The following is a 20,526-nucleotide window of genomic DNA, read 5'->3' on the forward strand; positions in this document are numbered from 1 at the left end:
TAGAAATTACTATAGGATCTGCAGGATTTTTATAAGAGTTATTGCGGAAACAAAATGGCAATAGGGTAGTGTCCAGGGTCGAAATAATGAAATAATATTTAGTCCGCTTTTTAGATAATCAAAAAATATTGGATACGTATTTTTTCTTTTTTTAATTAAACATAAAATGACAAAGATAATACACTTCAAAAATTAGGAGTGGGGCCTTTTACGTCACAGTGTCCTGAAAATTGTAGCAACTTGTGACGTCACACTCAACTTTAACACGCTATATCTTAACAAGTTCTGATCCAATTTAAAAAAGAAAAAATACGTATCGCTTAATTTTGGACAATCTACAAGACGGACTAATTATTATTTTTTAGGAAACTAGCCTATTGCAGATTAAAACTGATAATTCAGTGAGTTACCGGCTCATTTCTTTTATGTTCATATATCTATCTAATCTACGATAACAATCGATCTAAGATTAGGTACATGACGCACACACACCTACAAAATATTCTCAAATAGGTTTTATTTAAAATATGTCTAAGTACTATTAAGTATCATTGTTGCAATATATTACGTCACGGATGCAATAGTGTAACTCCTCATACATATTATTATTCAATCAATAAAAATAAGTCATTTACCAATAAGTGGAGCGGATATTACATGAATACTCTTCACAACTTTAATAGGTGGTAATAAGGTTGAAATTGGCTTGGCTAAATGAGATTACTTGCAATATACATTATGGGCTATGTACTTAGACCAGGTTATAGTTATGATTGAAGAGTGTTGGGTGAAGCCTTTCCTCTTGTTTTGTAAGATAATTAGAGTAAGTATCAATTACGTTGTTATTTAACCGTGCATGCTATGCCATGCCCCACTGACCGATAATGAGCACTTGGGTCGTCGTTTTAGAATATGGAATAGGTAAAATAATGAAATAGATTCTATTTACGCTTTATTACGCCAGTTATAAGGCAGAGATAAGGTCCAATCACATAATCCGAATCGTTTTCCTGAAATTATCGAAATAAATTGAGTATTGCGGTTTTTGAAATTTTGAAAACATAGGACATAAACATTTTATTTGGTTTTAATATAACATGTCTGTACATCTCTCCAAATTATACGAAACTATGCCCCAATCACAATATTAATTTGAGATCGGCGCTACATGCCTCCTTTCATACTTCTTTATCTGACGTCATCTCACAAGTGACATTCTTTCCAACTATGCCTCCCATAGTTTATTACCTAGCTGTCATTAGTCAGATCCTAGTTACCTTGAACCTATACAGTAGCGGCGTAAGGGGGGGGCGGAGGGGGCGGTCCGCCCCGGGTACCACGTCTAGGGGGGTGCCATCTCGGTCGGCACATATCTGCACGACCAGGATGGTACGGGCAAGTCACTGAGGATGCCATTTTAATCTGCAAAGCTTAGATTCACTACTAGTCACTGCACGCTATTCAAATTTTTCAAACTACAACAGTGCATGCGCAAGACGTCTAGGCGGCACAGAGAGGGGTGCCAGTCCGGCTGACACCCCTCTCTTACTTTTTTTTACCTGATTACTTAAATTACTTCCTCAAAGTTAGAAAAAAAAATCCGCTCGCTTCGCTCGCGGGGTTTTTTCATCATTTCTGATTTATTCTGTGCTTACTATTTGAGTCCTCAATCTTAAAAAAGTTAAAGCACCGAAGTAGCAAAAACAACTGACGCTCTACGCTGACGATTTCTGTTAGTTGTTTAGGAGGTGGAGGACTTTTGTGTCCCAAAACTCAAAAAATTTCGTGCTCGCTGCGCTCGCAGCTTTTTGGCTTTCGTCTGATTTTTTTCAAACTTATTTGAGTATTTTTGTGTTCCAAGACTCAAAAATTTCGCGCTCGCTGCGCTCGCGGCTTCTTCTCTTTGCAGTGCTTTTTTTCACACATGATTGAGTACTTTTGTGTCCCAAAACTCAAAAATTTCGCGCTCGCTGCGCTCGCGGCTTTTTTCACTTGACGCTGGTTTTTATAAAACATGTTTCGGTTTTTTTATGTAATAAAACTAGCTCTCTATAACTTCGCAGTGATCTGTCTCCGGTTTCTTTATGTTAAGCCTAGCAAAAAGCACCATGAATGATTTCTACAAGATTTTTAAGTTCCTACTTTAATTTACAATTTTAGTCCATGATTATATTTTGTCGTTTTTTTATTTGGGGGGGTGCTCAATAGGTAGTCCGCCCCGGGTGCCACCCGATGCTACGCCGCCACTGAACCTATAAGCCATTTAATAGATTCCTTAGCATAACGGTGAGGTCCATGACGAAGCGTCAATATTGATATTCCACGGTGTTGCGTAAGGGAAGTCGATATTAATGATCCGAACGGTTAATCCAGCGACCGGTTCTATGCGCGAGACTGTCTGCGCTTGCGCATTTTGGAAGTCTTTTACACCGTAGCGTAATTTTGGTGTCTTTATGGAGATAGGTGTTTTAATTTTAGGAAAACATACATGACATATGTACGAAATATGGTTTAAATTTGAGACAAATTATTGTAATATATTTTTTTGAAATTGAGTTACTGATGTCACAATCGTTGTATTTTATAAAAATGTCAAGCATATCATTTTAAATCAATAGATGCGATTGAAAGTTTGGTACATGAGTATTATGAGAACCGGATTGAACAAAATTTACATCCTTATAATAATTTGCGAAGTTCGCACGCTCCTTTCGGTGTAACTGTCGGCCGCGTCGACCTCGCAAGGCCGCGCATCCGCCGCCCGAATAAGGCTCCGCCTTCCCGCCTTTTTTACACGGCACAGCTTTTTATATCCCACATTCTACCAGTATAAAGTAGCGGTATAGTTTTTTATCTCATAATATGCAGTTTGAATTAGTCTGTATGTCTTCAAATTAATTGGTTCGCCAGATGTAGAATTAAAATAGAATTGTCCAGCTGCCTACGAATTGCATGTCTTCTTTTTGGTGCACTGAAATTATCCTTTTGGACTCTCCCATCAGGTGTAAAGTGATGTAATAAATATGCAAAAAAAAACTTACTTGACACAGAACGTTTTTGATCGACTTTTGGACTTATGTATCTGAATTGGGGGTTCATACCGAATTAATCTATTTTTTTGTGTAGTTGTTTCGTTCAAAAAAGTAAATTGTCCTACGTGTCAGTTAAATGACTGTAACTCGAACAGCCGGTCCATGAGAAATTTTTGTTTTTGTATTGTTCAAGGTTACAAACGGGATGCTGATCACCTGGGAAGGCCAGGTGATAGTTTTGTGAGTAAGCACAGGTGCATGACAAAATTAAGCACAAATAGACAAGTAGTGCTTACTTATTTGTCACTAATGATCAGGAGAATAAGAAATTACTAGATCAAGTAAAAATGGCGTACACTTTAGAATTGACTAGTCTAGTAATAACTTATGTCCTAAATGAAAATCAAACTCATTTCTCTGATGAATTGATAAACTTGACATACTTTCTATAAATATTAGTTGATTTCTGTCAGCTATTTGTTTTGGATATGGGGTTCTGTGGGTTTGTTGGCCCACCATAGGGTTCCACTGTAGGACTAGCTTCCCCAGAAAGTCACCTTCTGATCAATAAAATCAAGCACAGCAATGGCATCATTGTGAATTATAAACGGCATTTGTTTTCTTCACGACCTTGCAGACTTGTGTTGCTGGTTGTGCGGCCGAAGCTAATTCGGGTCCATTGTCTCGGTGGGAACGAACTCAATGTTCGACGGTTTTGGGGTAATCTGTGTTATTTTTTGGAGTTAAGTACAATGCTTAATTAAGACTTCATTTCACAGAGTCATCACAAATCGGAAAAAGAGGACTGCTTTCGATTCAGAGGCGGGCAGGTGTGTAGGTATGCTGTCTTTTTACAATAAAATCTATGTATTAAATACTATTATACTCTTTTATAAGAACCACTCCTTGCTGTTTGTATACCTTCTAATAGACTAGTTTACCTTTATTCACGGCGCCGATATGGACGTATTTTTCGATTTTCAACTATTAATTGCGAAAAGATCTACATTACAATGTAAAGCAACCATTGTTAGGTTTCTGCTCATTTCTATAGAGCAATCTGCTGTTATTGTTCGCCTACTGTTACAAAAAGATCAGCATCTCCGCTCTTACAGCTAAACTTGCAATTAAGGTGTTTAAATAATAATTGTGTATGAGCTACCTTCCCACAAAGTTGCTAAATGTATGTCTGCCTCTTCCAAATTGTTTCAACAGTAATGTCGAAATATGTCGGGATTGCATGCAGTTTCCAAATGTCGTAGGCTTTGCTATTTCCTTTATGGTTCTTTTCCTTGATTAATAAGCAGATTATCCACATAGTTAGATCATAACAACCTGTCTTGGTGTAACTTAGACGAGATTCTTTGATCTGGTGTACAGTCGTTTGCGCAAAAATGTTTTTGGAAAATTGGATTGATAACTTATTTTAGACTACTCTTCAAAAATCTATCGTCTATCCTTCCTGTGCAAGAAACATCCCATCATTTTTCTCATGTTTCAATTCGTACAACTAACAATCATGAACCAAATTAACTTCTAAACGAGATCAGGACGAAATCCTATCCTGAGCTGAATCGATTATTTGACACCCAATAGCTACCTACACTCGTCAGATCGATTGCTGTTGACCCCATGTAACCGAATCTGTTCCCATGAGTCTCCCAGTGTTGTGTGTCACATTCTTCGTCACGGCCCCATTGATGAGAGGAGAACTAGTAGGTTCTCACTGGACACTGGCTTGCAAAGACTTATAGTCGTTGAAAGAAGTTTGGAATGAGACACATACGACTCGTATGTTAACAGTTATTGTGCTTTCGTCATACTCTGTTAATTTTTAGCTTGGAGGAATAAGTTGATCTAGCTTGTTTGCATGTCATGTGCAAACCTCGATTATTTATACAACGTTAAACCTACTGGTTGCTAAAGGGTCATCATAACGTAGATATGTACCATAATGTTGAATGACAATGTTCACTAAGTCGATAAAGGCAAACTTATCTATACTAATATTATAAAGCCGAAGAGTTTGTTTGTTTGAACGCGCTAATCTCAGGAACTACTGGTCCGATTTGAAAATTTCTTTCAGTGTTAGATAGCCCATATATCGAGGAAGGCTACTTTTTATCCCGGTACGGGAAGTAGTTTCCACGGGATGCGGGTGAAACCGCTGGCAGAAGCTAGTTTTTAAATATACCTTTATTATCTTCAAATATTATGTCACATTATTCACCATGGCCTTGTTAACAAGGATCACGGGTTACGTCTCGGGAGATTCCCACCGGCGAGATGAGACGGCGTCCCGCGGGCGGTCGAGCGAAACGTTTGCTCCACACTGGGCTAGGTGAATAAACTGTGTTTAACGAAACATATTGGTAAATTATACCAAATCCATGATAGACTTTAAAAATAGTCCATAAGGTATAGCAGTTGTACCTATTTATTCTTCTACTGCTTTTGCTAAATAATGAAAAATGTTGTTCTATATGTTTAAACGCATGCATTATTTTTATAAACTGCTTTGTTTAGCTACTTGAACAAAATCTCCTCGTAAGATTATACAACACTTTCCCGATGGGGTCTTATCTGGAGGCCACAAACGGAACGCATCAGATGTCGCGAGAACAGGTTGTGTTGCGGTCAGCATTGCAGGCTGCACCCAATTGTCGGGTCTCTCTCCCACGGGCTCAGCTGATGGGTAGCCCTGTAACCATTATAGGTTTTGAGGTAATAATACCATGAGGTGAGAAATGTAAAAAAGAGAAAAAAAATGTGATTATGATGTGAGGATAGTTTACCTGTAAAGATTTATTTACTTTGGGTGGATCTAACGTCGTTTATGAGCATGACATGCTATATGGTTGCTATGCTATTTAGTTAGACTGGTGCAATTTTTGCTCATATTAGTCCCAGATTATCATTATCGCCAATTTACTCTAGGTATCGTGTATTTGCTACACTATTGACTCTTGGATCCTGTTGCAAAACAGCAAACAAAATGACACATTTTGAAAAAAAAAAAATAATAATTTTCATGAAAATAACAACATTAACTTACACCATAATAACAAGGACTCGCAACAAGCCCCATGAAAAGCTTTATTTTCACAAAGGGTTCCAAACTTCATAAACCTTAAGTATTAATTTCACAATTATCTGAGCGTACTATACTAAGTATGTACATACATACTTGAAACAATTTTTATTTCAGTTTAGATTAGCAAATGTCTAAAAGCGCTAATCACGCTCATTAATCGGATAACCAGTTGCATCGCGATAATATAACAATAGTGTTATTAAACATATTTTATCAACTGCACCTATCTCTATGTCTTTAATATTCGTTACATCATATTATTAAGTTATTAGTTAAAGTATGTTGTCATAGTATGTGACTTTATGATAATCTTCAGCTGTTTTCACACGAGATGGCCAGGACAAAGAGTTGCATCAATATTGCTTTAAGAAATAATGTTAAATATTACAAGTTTTTGTTAGATTTTAGAAACAGGTGCACATTATGAGTTAAGATTGAGTTAAGACTGTATTGTTCTTGTAATTTGACGAAAGCTTTCGAGGAGTTATGTATATGTCATTTTAGTGATTTGGCATCCATAAAAAACGTGTCCCAGTTTGTCATTCAATAAAATATTTTATTTTGCTTAGTCCCAATTGGTCATCCGTACTTTATTTTGTAAAAAGTACTGTCAACAAGATAAGCTTTACAATATTGTAATATGTTTTTTTTATTTATGTTGGTTATGTTTTTTTCCGATTCTGGCAAGACGCTATTAATAAAATCGCGATTTCAACGGCGTCACACAACGCACGGCCAAAACCAAAATAGCAGGATCGCATAAATCAGATGAGTAATATACCAATCAACGAGTGTCCATGGGACTGCCCACCGTGTACTAGGACCGCATAACTTACAGGAGTATAGCAGTCAAGAGTGTCGGGATTTTACGTTTTTTTCCTAATTATAGATAAACATACCAATTTACACCATGTCGATGAATTGTATTTTATGTATGTGAACCAATTTTTTGAAAATCCCGGTATAACTTATTTATATATAAAATCAGGTAATAAAACAGAAGCCTTTTATTTTCTAGAAAGAGACAAAATATAGAAGGGGCAAAGTATGGTCCGGTTTCTATTGTTTTGTGTAAGTAACTATTTACTATTATCGGTATTAGCAAAAAAAACATGTGATGTAAATGCATTATTAGTTGGTTATTGAGTGCCCTGGAAGTGTATGTGACTTGTGACCAAAACTTAAGCACATAGGTATACATAAATAAAATAAATATATTTTCTCAATTGTGTATGGATAGTAAAGCACTGGTACTCAGCTATATCCGGTTAGACTGGAAGCCGACCCCAACACAGTTTGGGAAAAAGGCTCGGAGGAAGAAGTGTATGGATAGTAAGAACAAGAAGTTTAAGAAGATAATTGAACTGAAACGTTCTGTTTAGCCGAACAAGGACCAATTTAAAAGAAAAACTGCAGTATGTACAACACAACTGCAGACTACATTCAAATTATTTTTGTTAATTAAATTTTATATCTATATAAATAAAAATGAATTGTTGTTCGTTAGTCTGATTAAAACTCGGGAACGGCTGGGCCGATTGAGCTGATTTTGGTTTTAAAATGTTTGTCGTAGTCCAGGGTAGGTCTAAACGGTGAGCAAATAAGGAAAAATTGCGAGTAACATTCCCGGGACGGGAGTGATTAGACAAAAACCAACTTACGGAATGCCGCAGAACCACAAAAGTAAAGTACAAGGACAGCATAATTCACCGGAGTATAAGTATACCAATAACGAAATTTCGATGCAACTGCTCACCATGTACCAGGGTAGCATAACTTATATGAGTATACCAATACCAAGTGTAGACGCTACTGCTCACCATGTACCAGGGCGGCAAAAAATACATCGGGACGCGGGTAAAACCGCGGGGAACGGCTAGTTTATGAATATTTTTTTTTATGTATACAATCTCTGCTAGTTATGAGCCCCTGGTACTTTTGTTACCGGTACAAAAAGTATCGAGTCACATTTTTAATGGGCATATTGTATGTTGTCTTCACCTGCATTTTAATGTAAATTTTATTATATTTATATGAGAGCTATTAAAACCTTTACCTACATTGAAGTTTTTCATTTAAAATTTCTTCTAACACTTTTATTTCTGACGGTACTCTGATACGTGAAATTTTATGCGGGTGACGAATCGGAACTCAAAATTTAAATATTAAATTATTTATTTTGCTCGAATGACCAATCGGGATTTGGTGTATGGAAAAAATAGTTGGTGACCAATCGGTACTAATGACAAATTGGGAATAACTCCTTTCGAGGGTTTTATTTTTAGAGTATTTCAGTTTCTTGTGTAAAATAATTTACAAAATACATTTGTAGATAGTTTTATGATTATGAAAAAGAACTATTGTTATAATTAAGTATTGTAAGTTGCTTAGGTAGTCGGGTAAATTAGAGTGAGCTACATGAATTTCAGTAGTTTCAGTGGTAGAATATTTATTAGGCTACAGACCTGAAAAACTGCTCAATGCATCCTGAAATGATCAGCTGACACATAAAATTATTGGAATTTTGGTCCTTCGATACCAACCAATCAAAGCTGGCTTACGAAACCACAGGTTCACATACCGAAGCCATATTTAGAACAATTCCCACAGAGTTTGTGTTTTAACAAGCGCAGGCGCAGGTGTGAAGGATCCATTTTACATTTACGAGAATATGTGGCATACGATCGCTTGTTCTCGTTACTTGAGTAATTTAGCTTTTCTTACCAAATATATGTTTGTTTTGTGTTATGTAGGAAACGGTTGGCAAAACATTTAGCTTTGCTTAGTTGTTAAAAAATCTATTAAAGATGACTAGGTATATTAATTAAGTTAGATTTAGTAGCAAAAGAACAGATCATTAAATTGTTTAAGTACACATGAATCTTTTACTTACATAATTTATACATGAAATTACGTAAACCTTTCTATCAATTTTATCCAAAACGACTTAATAAAACTGCATAACACCTTTATAAACTAATTTTATGAACCCTAAAACATTATCGGAATTTTGATTACTTACTCCTTTTAATGCACACCAAATCGAACCTTATCCTGTAAATTTTAAGGTTCGAATTCTAGGTGCGATGATAACATCTTTGAAACCTGTGTTTACGGTGAGTTATTATGGATATTACGTAGAGGCGTAACAAAACCGGACGTCACGTACGGAACCACGTGCACGGATGAGAGTACACCACTATACAGTATACTGAAAGGTGCAACATTTTCTGCTATTCGATAGTTAAATATAGACTTTTCTTTTAATATAATATGCCGTCAATATAATGTGTAGTCAGGGCCCAGAAACTCTGAAAAGCAGTTTTATCAAGGGGTATCAGAGTAAAATTTAAATTAAAAGTAAGTATTTCTAGCTCAAGGCATTAATAAAAGTTAAAATATAAGTGTCAAAACTTGCATATAAACTTATAAGGCACTAGAAATTCTTTTTACGGAAAACCAGCTTTTACAAGGTCCATAAATGAACTTATGATTAATGAAATAATTTGTATATGGTCATTTACTTAATTAAAGAAATTGTACCTTTAATTAGAGGTTAAAGAAATTGTAGGTACCTTTTTAAAATATAATAAATAAGTTACCAAAGCGAGACATCAGATAGGTATAGGTATGTCAATAGAATAAAAGAAAAGTATAACATGATACGACATAGTTATTTGCGACAATAGTTACGAAAATAACACGGTTTTCACAGTTACATTGTTACCGGTAACAATTTGATTACTTGCCATTACATCTAATCAGCAGTGATTGCTATTTCATCAGCTTTGTTTTAGTATAGCGAGGTCTGTTGTGTCTCTACTTTTAGGGACATGTTTTGAATTTAGAAACAGTTGTAGATACAATTTATATTAATGAAAATATTTTTTCATGCAATAGCATGTTCACAATCGTTACAAACTTCGGAACAGATATACCACCGATATCTTTTATCTAATTAGAAAGAACTTTATTACCACAACTAACATCCACAGAAATGTTAAAATTTTTTAGTTGTAAACTTTACTCCTTGCTGTCCTTTAGTACTTTCTTTCACTTTGTAGGAAACGGGAAAGAAGGCGTGACGATTTTGATGGCACCCCATCCTGCATCCCGGGGGGTAAGTAAGCCGAAACTGTGACATAAACGTCAATTATATCAGAAATTATGAAGAGTCAGATGCGTGAAATAGCTTCAAATTGCCCCAAAATAGATGCCATTTGAAGCAGGGGCGTTAAACGAAGTTAATATAGTGATTGAACGTGACTGCGCGGGCGCAGGCGGCTGTGTATGAAATATTACGAGTTTATTGTTTCCTGTGCTTCCGCTTGAGGGGGATTAGGGTGACCAGGTTTTAGGATTTCTAAAGATAAATGCATGGTTAAGGTATGATTCCTTCTCTAGTAAACAACTACATAGTATTTATTGTCTAAATTAAAATGTCTCTCTATTACATTTGTTTTATTCAAGGTGAGTTGTAAAAGAAGCTGAACATTAAGATATTTATCTAATAACGTAATGTTATTCAAAATTAACACAAGCCATTAGAAAAAAGTCCCGATGAAAATCAAACGCATATCCGCCCTAGTCCAGGTGGCGTTTCAAGAGTTTCGCGGTGCGCGTGCGTCGCTCTATTTTCAGAGCAATTAGGAAAGCGCGCGGATTCCACCGGTTCGAATTTCAAACGAGTTCGTATTTCAATATCGAACGTTTGAAATGGTTTGTTTGGCCATTTATGTTTTAATACGTTTTCATGCTTGTTTTATTTTACAGGATATTTTAAAAATGTGTCCAACTTTTTTGAGTGTATTGAGGTCACACAAGTTACTTAATTACTTGCTTTACTGACCTGACGTGTTTTATCTGAAAAATATTTAACAATTTTATCCGAAATCTAGTGACGTATGTTATAGTTATAAGCCGATATTTGGTCGATTAGGTTAAACTATTTTTCAGACTTTTCATCGTCTTATAAATTGTTGAATTCTGTAGATTGCAAAAGAGAATGACCCCAATAAGACCCGTGTAACACAGAAAATAACATATATGTATATGTATGTATATGCAAAAATATTCCGAGAGATATAATTTTTCGGTTTCCATAATTGTAATGTCTTATATGAGTAATAATACCAATAATAAATAACATCGTGTAGTGGCAGCAAGCTTGCCTTGACACGTGCTCTGCGCAGGCGCACAGCTGTTTGTAAAAATATGTTATTGTAGGAAAGTTCGCTCGTGCCAATTATTGTGTCACCTTGGTCAGTCTGGTGTTCGCGTTTACTTATTGTGCTTAATAGCATGACTTGTTTTTTCGAAAAGGAGGCTTCTATCGATATAACAATGTTTTTGCGCCTAAATAAACACTAGGATTTTTGTAGTAGGATAAGGGATACAATCTCGTTTGTTTGTGGAAAAACTGTTTTGATTGAGCCAAATACCTACCTACCCGAATATTGTACGATTGTTTCAATGTTATGTAATTGATACGGTTTTTAGGGTTCCGTACCTCAAAAGGAAAAAACGGAACCCTTATAGGATCACTTTGTTGTCCGTCTGTCTGTCTGTCTGTCTGTCTGTCTGTCTGTCAAGACCCTTTATCTCGAGAACGCGTGGACGTTTCTAGCTGAAATTGGAATGGAATACTCAGGTCTATTGTCCCTTTAAGCTGTGAAAATATCAAACTTCTAAGCCAAGCCAATCAAACGATACAGCCGATTATGTCGATATTTTCAACAAATTTTCGACACTCGCAAAGGAATCAAAACCAATCAGAGTCTTGAAATTTGGCATGAAGCATTATCATATAATGCAAATATAGGAAAAATTCCGAAAATCTCATTTTTTTAGTTGTATAATATAAAAAAAAATATTTTAATAAAATGAAACTTACTACCTTATTTCTCACGAACGAATAAAGGTATCAAATTGAAATTTATACCAAATACCTAAGTCTATTGTCCCTTTAGGCAGTGAAAAAATCAAACTTCTAAGTTAACGCGATCAAAAGATACAGCAGTTATACCGACACCTTAGACGAATTTCCGTCACACGCTAGGGAATCAAAACCTACAAGGTACTTCCCGTGAACTCAGAATCTTGAAATTCGGCACGAAGCAACATTATATAGTACAGATAAAGGAAAAATTGCAAAAATGATAAATTTGAAGTTACATAAAATATTATTTTTGCTTACATGATATAAAATATTTTTTTAATAATTATAAACTTACTACCTACTTTTTTTCACATGAACGCGTAGAGATATTAAAGTTGAAATTCATATCAAACACTTCTTAAATATAATTGCCTCTAAACTGTGAAAAATTTTAAATCGTTCAAAGGTCATTGGGCACCTTAGTATGGAAACCATACCCACGGCGGATACGAACGATATATAGCACAGTATAATGATAAAGGCTCTGATTTACTATGGCATTAGTCGCATCAATGTGAACCATGGGAATCTAGAGAAAATCAGGTGTAAACATCAAATATTTTCCTCATTTCAATGGGGAATTTAAACGACCAAGTTTGCCGGATTTGAGAAATCATTTCTTTGTAGTGAAAGAGTATACTCGCCGTTTATTTCCAATGTCATCAGGTCAGGATCTGACCTGATGACACGTTTACGTTTCTACCGAATCCTACTCTCTAGCAGTCGTTGTTACAATTCGACACTTACAACTCTTCAGGCAGTTTCGAAAAAAAACTGAAATTGTTGCTCGTTAGGTGATTAATCCCTCAAAAATAAAAGATCCCATTAGTAGTGACTCGATGCGTGCCTACAATATTCAAGAGTTGCCCTCGATTTCTCAGGGTTTCCAGATCCTGAACGGTTGGCGGAACCCTCGGTGCGCGAGTCCGACTCGCACTTGGCCGGTTTATTTTCAATGCAAGAACTTTGAATAAAGAATTGCTACGTTTTCGAATTGTTCAAAATAAGGGCAGATTGCTCTAAATCCTTTTACATTCGGATAACAATAATAAACAAATTCTTTTATAACCAATATACAAAAGTAGCCACATACCTGGTCTGTTTAAAATCCCTTGGCACGTTCAGTAAATATTGCCAATTGAAGTGCATTGACCCCGTCCTACGCAGAACGTTCCCATTCCCTTTGCCATGGTTTAAGTACATTAACAGTGAGCCAATGTTAAAACGTCAATAATTGATGATAACGTCAGGTCAAATTGCCGCCAATGTGTGTACAGCAAGAAATTGAAACTGTGTTAATTGACTAGCTTTCGCCAATGGTTTCTCCCGCGTTCAGTCAGAACTACGGTAGCTAATAACCTTCCTCGACCAAATATTTTAATAAATCAGAGTTGTAGTTATTGATGCGTTAAACTGTAGGTCCCGGCTGTCATTGAACATCCTTGGCAGTCGTTACGGGTAGTCAGAAGCCAGTAAGTCTGACACCAGTCTAACCAAAGGGTATTGGGTTGCCCAGGTAACTGGGTTGAGGGGGTCAGATAGGGCAGTCGCTCCTTGTAAAGCACTGGTACTCAGCTACATCCGGTTAGACTGGAAGCCGACCCCAACGTAGTTTGGGAAAAAGGCTCGGAGGATGGATGAGTTATTGATGCATATAAGAATACAAACACACAAGCTTGTCAGCTTTATAATATTAGAGATTACAATTATGGGAACAAAGGCACTATAAGTTTTGACATATTTTTTTTCCATTAATCCATCACACTCGATTCAGTAATTTTACTTTTGAGGACCTACACCACGCCTACACGGCATAACCGTCCATAGATTCCTCGTGTTTTACCATAAACCACCATACTTAGTACTCAGGATGTTTTGCTCCACTAAGCTAAATGTGCGTTTCCTTACACGTAACAGTTTATTTAAACCCAATTGTTGCACGAACTTCTACTTTGAAGTCTGCTGAAGTTTATTTGTAAGACTTTATTAGGATGTATAAGAATGAAGTATGTATTAAATTCCAAGTAGGTGGGAAGTTGAAGTGAATACTAGGAATTACTCTCTTAACACTATCCTTACAAAGTAAAATATTATTGGGAATGGCTGTACCGGTTGAATCAAATCTTTATACATGCATTTTTTCTGGTGCGAAAATAGTTTCTTCAATAATATCAAGCTTTGTGAAAAACATTTTATAAAAGCTCCTTAAAGACCCATCAGTTAAACTTTTCACAAACAAATCTTCGCTATTATCTTAACAGGCATCAAAATAAAAACAAAACCAATGAAAAACAATAATAAACCACAAACAATAAGATTAAAGGTTCTTCAACTCAAAAGCGTAGGTGCTAATGGCGCCATAAACGAACTATTAAAACTCCATGTAGGCGCGACCTATTTCTATACGTTATACATTGCTGGTTTGTCACTACAGACATTAATACAACTGCTACAATAAGCGGTAATGTATGACTGTTTGTGGGCGATGGAAAGCCCTTTAGACTGATTGATAGTCGATAATTATAAGCACATCATTCGACCTTTGTTCTTTGTATCATATAATGAAACGTAGTGATGTGGGCAGATAGAATTGATTTCTATCATACCTACTAATGTGTAGTCCACAAGATCTTCGAACAAAGCACGTAATAGGAATAATATGTCGCAATTGAAAAGTTACAATACAAAAGTTTTTCACTTCTGTTTTACGCTCTTTACGTGCCTACTTTGCGGTACAGGGTAAAAAGTAGCGTAGCATTTTCATCGATGAGTAGGACAGCAATTACGTATTTTTTCTAACGTGTGTCAGTTTCCTTTCAGTACTTTTAAGTGTAGTGCAGTGCAGACAATCACCTAGCACGAGGAAAATAAATTTAATTTTTTTAACTTGCGTGAATTTCATATCTTTATTAGTCACACATTTATATAAACGAATGAGCTTATTAAGATCAAAATCCTTGAGAATTAATTAGCTACGATAAGATCAGTTCAGGAAAATCTGTCAGTTTTACAACAATTCAATGACAGCCCGCCATTGTGGGCGCCATCTTGCGAGTTACGATACCATCGCGCATGCGCAGTGGTGCGGGAGATTCGATCGTATGATTAATCATTGTTTAATTATATGTTATTCAATTTCCTCGCTAGATATTAAATTGGTTACGAACGTGTAATTTTTACTTGCGTTACGTTTTGACTTAAGTTTTTTTTTACTTGAATATCTACTTATGAGTTACGATTACAATTATGTCTGTCAGTTCTGATTGATGTACTAATTAGCTGGAATGATGTTTCAAGTAGTTAATAGTCTAGATTTAAGTGTGTAACTTGGTTATGTGTTTAAACGCCAATCATTCTTGTTAAAGTGTTCATCAGTGGTTTTGCTTGAGGTTACGTGTCTGTATTTTCCATATTGTTCTTTAATATTGTTTTAATAAGTCACAACAAGATGTCGGCAGCCGTCACAGTGGACTGGTCTGCCACTCCTCTTCACGCGTGCTGCACACCGTAATGATGACTTTGTACTGTGTACCTCGACACTGCGTGAGTTAAAAAATTGTCACAAATTGAGCTTCACAAAGATTCGAGAAAAATTGTATCTACCTATCTTTCGGGCTTTGATGTCAAAACTACTTTAAGAACCAATTTAAATACATTTTGTTTGATATACAGCAACAGCTAGTCCTAAGTCCTATCCGGTACATATCCGGGTGCGGGGAAAATTCTATAAAACCGTTGAACTAATTTTAATCACTAGAAATCCCACAGGATACAAGCGAAACCGCGGAAAACCGCTTATGAAAGAGCCAGTTCAGATAATATATGATTGATTTATTCACACCGGATCTGCACCCGTTATGATATAATACACAGAGAAAGTTCCCTGAAGTCGTAACAAGGCGCCGGCCTAAATTCCTCGATATAATAGTTCTATGAAAACCTAAATTTCCCTAAATCATAATAGTTCTATGTTGATCTAAATCGATTGATCTGGTGAATCGGAATCAAGATCTCGTCACATCTATAATTTTCGTAACAGCTTCAAACGCTTATCGGCTTTTTAACCAACCTCCCAAAAATGAGTTTTTTTTTTCTTTAGAACGAAGTACACCCAGATTTTTTCTACTTGTCTCAGTCCAAAATGGTATTAACGTTTTTTTTTCAATAATGATGAACAAAGATGAACCTCTTAAATACGTTCTGACTAAAACCAACAAAACTCAAAGTAAACACGGTCCGTGCGCAGCGAAGTGTGAAAATATTTTCTTCAGTTTGCGCGGGCGCATATGTTTGACCTCCGCATTGTTTTATTTGTTACTCTGCAGAATGAATATGTAGTTTTGTTCCTGGATCCTTTACAATGTATGTCATATGTGTAGGATACAAATAATAGTATTAAAATATTTCCCGGTAAGTTGCTTTTCTTAAATATGAATACGAAAGGAAATATTATTAATGCAAAAGTAATTTCGTCTGACTTACATTTTGTACTTTCTATCGGGAAAGGATTAATGCTATGAAAAACGAGTTACTGTTAAAAAACATTTTACATATTTTTATATAAAATAGGTACATACATAGGTACGTCTATTCCTGGTAAAGCATTGTGTAGGTACCTCTAATTACCACGTTAATTACTACCACTAAAATTCTATTCGTCAATCCTTCCTCTCTAAACGGAACCCATAATACTAACATCTATCTTCATTTATAAGCGTTTACGATCATTTGAATGAGACGCGCGTGCGCCGGTAGCGCGGCTATCCTTTTGTGCGCGCGCGGTCGCGTGTGACACCGCACCTTCGATCCGTGAGGGCTTTGGTGCAACTGGTATTGGTACATTATTTACGAGTTTAGTACTTGCTGTATGGATTATGGTATCTGAATATGAATATTTATGTGGATTACGATATCTGGATATGAGTATTTTTCTAAATTTTGTAAGGTCAGGGTAAATTTTTCTTTGGAGATGGAATTTCCCATATCCCACTACGCAGTAGGTGCAGCGGGAGGGGGCGTTAGACTTTTACAGTTTTAATTTTATCAGTTTCTTCAGGAGTCCTTTGTATACCAGGGCCTCAGTAGATATTTTGAACAGTCCTGCAGCCGTACCAGTAACGTTCTGAAGATGCTCAAATTACTCGCTCAAATTACTATTCCCGCTTTAAATCAATTATCTACCTCACAATTTCATACATACGTACGAAGCAAGTTACCACAATAGTCCATTTCCCTCTTGCGCTGTTGACTCATAATCACAATAATAAAGTAGTGGCTATTTCTAGATCATAATAATCTTCCTCGTCTGTAGTCATCGTTGTTCTAGCTTCCTGGCTCTGGAAACTATTGCAAGAGCGTGTAAGCAGAAGTAGTGGGTTCATAATAACTGTAGGTATTGACTAAAGGCTAGATTATTCCACATGTTTTTCTGGTCTACTCGGTATAGCAAATAGTAACCAATTGCGTGCTACATTTAAACTGCTATCTATTTGGTATCTAACTTTGGTGGGACCTCGCCTTAAGACTATTTGTAGATTTGTCATACCTTGGCTGGAAAAAGATCATGATAAATCCTGGATTATAAAGTCTGGTCTGGAATCACTAACCCGCATTGAGCAACCGTAGTGATTGACGCATAGGTATATTCCTTCTCTGAGAGAAAGACCTGTGCCCTATACTTAGTGGGAAAATAAAAGGCTATGATTATGGAGTATGTTCCCCTCCTGATATCCCTCCAGGAGAGAGGCATGTGCTCACAAGAGGCTCGCATGACTAACTCCGACTCAATAACACTCAATTTCACCGCGAATCGGTCCATATCGATACGAATCGATTACGCGTCGCCGCGAGGAAGCACGAGCGATGACGTAAGAGCTACTCGATCACTCGATACTATCGCAACAAATAGATCAGTAGCATTGTTTTGATAATGTGAAGTTGAAATGTTATGAGAGAATGCAATCGTTCATATTATAGAGATTGTTAGATTAAGATGAAGATTGTAAGTAGATTAAATTGCTCATCTTGCTAGTTACTGGACTGTATTAAGGGAAAGATCCCAAAAGGAGCGTTGACTACAAACATTCTCAGAAAATCATGGTATTTTCTATCGACAATATACTTATAAGCTTTCCTCCATACGGCAAGAATCATAACTCATAAATATAATCGATCATGAATGCAATCGATCGCCGTTCTTCGAATCGATGTATCGTAGAACACATTCATTCTTACGACTTCGTGGCGCTAATACTCTTCATTCACACGGTCGGTTAAGTTTCTGAGAATAGAGTACATCAATGACTGCAGTACTTAGTATATTTGTTGGAATCTATATAGAATATTATTGTAAGGAGAAGTCTTGTAAGGAACCTGTGGAACTAGTTCAAAATATTTTTGTTTACTATCTTAAAATTAATAGAGTTTGTCTACTGAATCTAATGTTTTGTTACTGATACAAAACTATGATAATTGCGAATGCTATATGAATTTTATTTGAATTGGTACGGGAAGTAGTTTCCCCAGAATGAGTTAAACGGCGGCAATACTATAGAAAAGGTTCCTTACAAATTTATAATAGTAGCGCCGACTTATCACCTTTGATCCACCTGTTATAAAAGCAAGTTCAAAGCCTAATTCCCAGTATATTATTTATTAATAAATTCCCAACATTAGACATCCCGTGTCATCGGCCTTATATTTCGGAAAGGGAAATGCTCGTAATGCGTGATTTGTGAATTAAACGACGCTAAACACCGGCCGAGGAAGTAATTTGTAATAAATTGTGAACACTGTGAACTATCGGTGGGAATCGGTATGTTTATAAGTAGGACATATTATGAGAATAATAATATTGTAAATGCCTATCTTTATGTATGTGTGACTGTCCAGGTTTTAAGATGTCACTGCTGAACCGATTTAAATGAGGTTAACAGATACCTAATAATTTAGAGCCTAAGAAATAACATAGACTTTGCGGTTAAACATTCGTGTACAAATTATTCAAGCTTTAAAGCTGTTATTTAATTACCTTTTTGGATTATGATACACAAGGATAATATTTCGCATACTATATTTTGATTCTCAAAACAAAATCCTAGATTCAATTAGAACTATCATTATATGATCTAACATGAAAAACAAGACTTATAACCTCATACTCGTGTTAACAAATAAAGTGATTTGATTAAAATATATAGGTAATTAAATAAAACAAATAAAAACGTGGCCTGATTTCCGGACATTACATGAATCCATCACAAGAATGTTGCAGTTACAGTGCAGCGGTGAGAAAGTTTCTTGCAAGCCATTGCTACCGTATTGATAATTAACCAATTAATATTCAACGTAAAAACAATATAATTACACGTACGCATATCAGTTTCCTAACAGGAAGGAGTTATTTTCTGTTGCCAACAGTAGATAGCACTATTTTATGTGGAGATAATATCTTTAGTTGATACTTTATTTTATAGGTAGCACTTTGTTATTCAGAAGCTGCTGTTGCTTTCTTTTAACATGTTTTTTTTGGTGGGCAGAATCTTTTCCTAACGTAAACTGCTAGATACTAATAATGGTTACAACATCATCTCTCTGATATAGAAAACATTCCATAGGATATATACAACCAAAGTATTCTCGATAAAAAAACCAAGTCGAATTTAAATTAATCCAGTAAAAAAAAAGCTTGTGTTTAAACACCACCCAAAAAAGTACCTATTTTACTACCAAAAAATTCTAAACGGTTACCAAAATGGATAAATGGTCACCAAATAACGTTTCCAAAATAATTATTAGATAAAACCATTTTTTCGTATTATTGACTACTAAAAAAATATATGGACGCCTATAAAATACACTTTAGACCAAATATTATATATTGTCACCACTTAGATGTTACCAATTATGTAATACCATGACTCCTAATTTGGTCATTTTTGTTAGACTAAAAAAGTTAACGATCGCTAGAATATTTCCCAAATACCAATTAATGTACTAGGGTTCCCAAACGTACGTCGCTTATTTATTGTTATATGAATTTGTGTGTAACTCAGTGCGTTTAAAATGTAAGCACGCAACATGCAGCAAGCATGGCTTCTGTCACGGCTCCGGCGGTCCCATGCGAGCTTATCGTCGCAGATGGTTTTCACGCTCACCACCGCAGCTTCGGCTTGCTGGCCGGCTCCGCCGGCCAGCCTCAGCCGCAGCGGCGAGCCTTAAAACTACCTGCGCCTCAGCTCGCAGGCCGCCTCGCCCCTCCGCGCCTACGCGGTTTTGAATTGCACTCTAGGGGTAGGGCAGACAAGACTACGTGGAGTCGGTTTTGCAGCGATTCGTTTTCGTCACTAACTTTTTGGTAGTAATATTAATCTTTTAGTTGGATAGAATTTGGTGACCATTAATCCATTTTGGGAACCAAAAATAATATTTGTGCGAGATTTGGGATTTTTCTGATGTTATTT

General features: G+C 36.1%; 1 protein-coding gene across 1 annotated transcript in view; it reads left to right on the top strand.

Annotated features, from left to right (window-relative positions):
- LOC110381433 (uncharacterized) overlaps nt 1–20,526 on the top strand; it is a 98,600-nt gene that overhangs the window by 7,412 nt on the left and 70,662 nt on the right. Inside the window, exon 2 of the mRNA XM_064035243.1 lies at nt 10,191–10,246. Coding sequence (XP_063891313.1) covers nt 10,191–10,246 — 56 coding nt within the window. The remainder of the gene's footprint in view (nt 1–10,190; nt 10,247–20,526) is intronic.

The sequence above is a fragment of the Helicoverpa armigera genome, chromosome 6 (assembly GCF_030705265.1).
Source record: "Helicoverpa armigera isolate CAAS_96S chromosome 6, ASM3070526v1, whole genome shotgun sequence".
Taxonomy (NCBI): Eukaryota; Metazoa; Arthropoda; class Insecta; order Lepidoptera; family Noctuidae; genus Helicoverpa; species Helicoverpa armigera.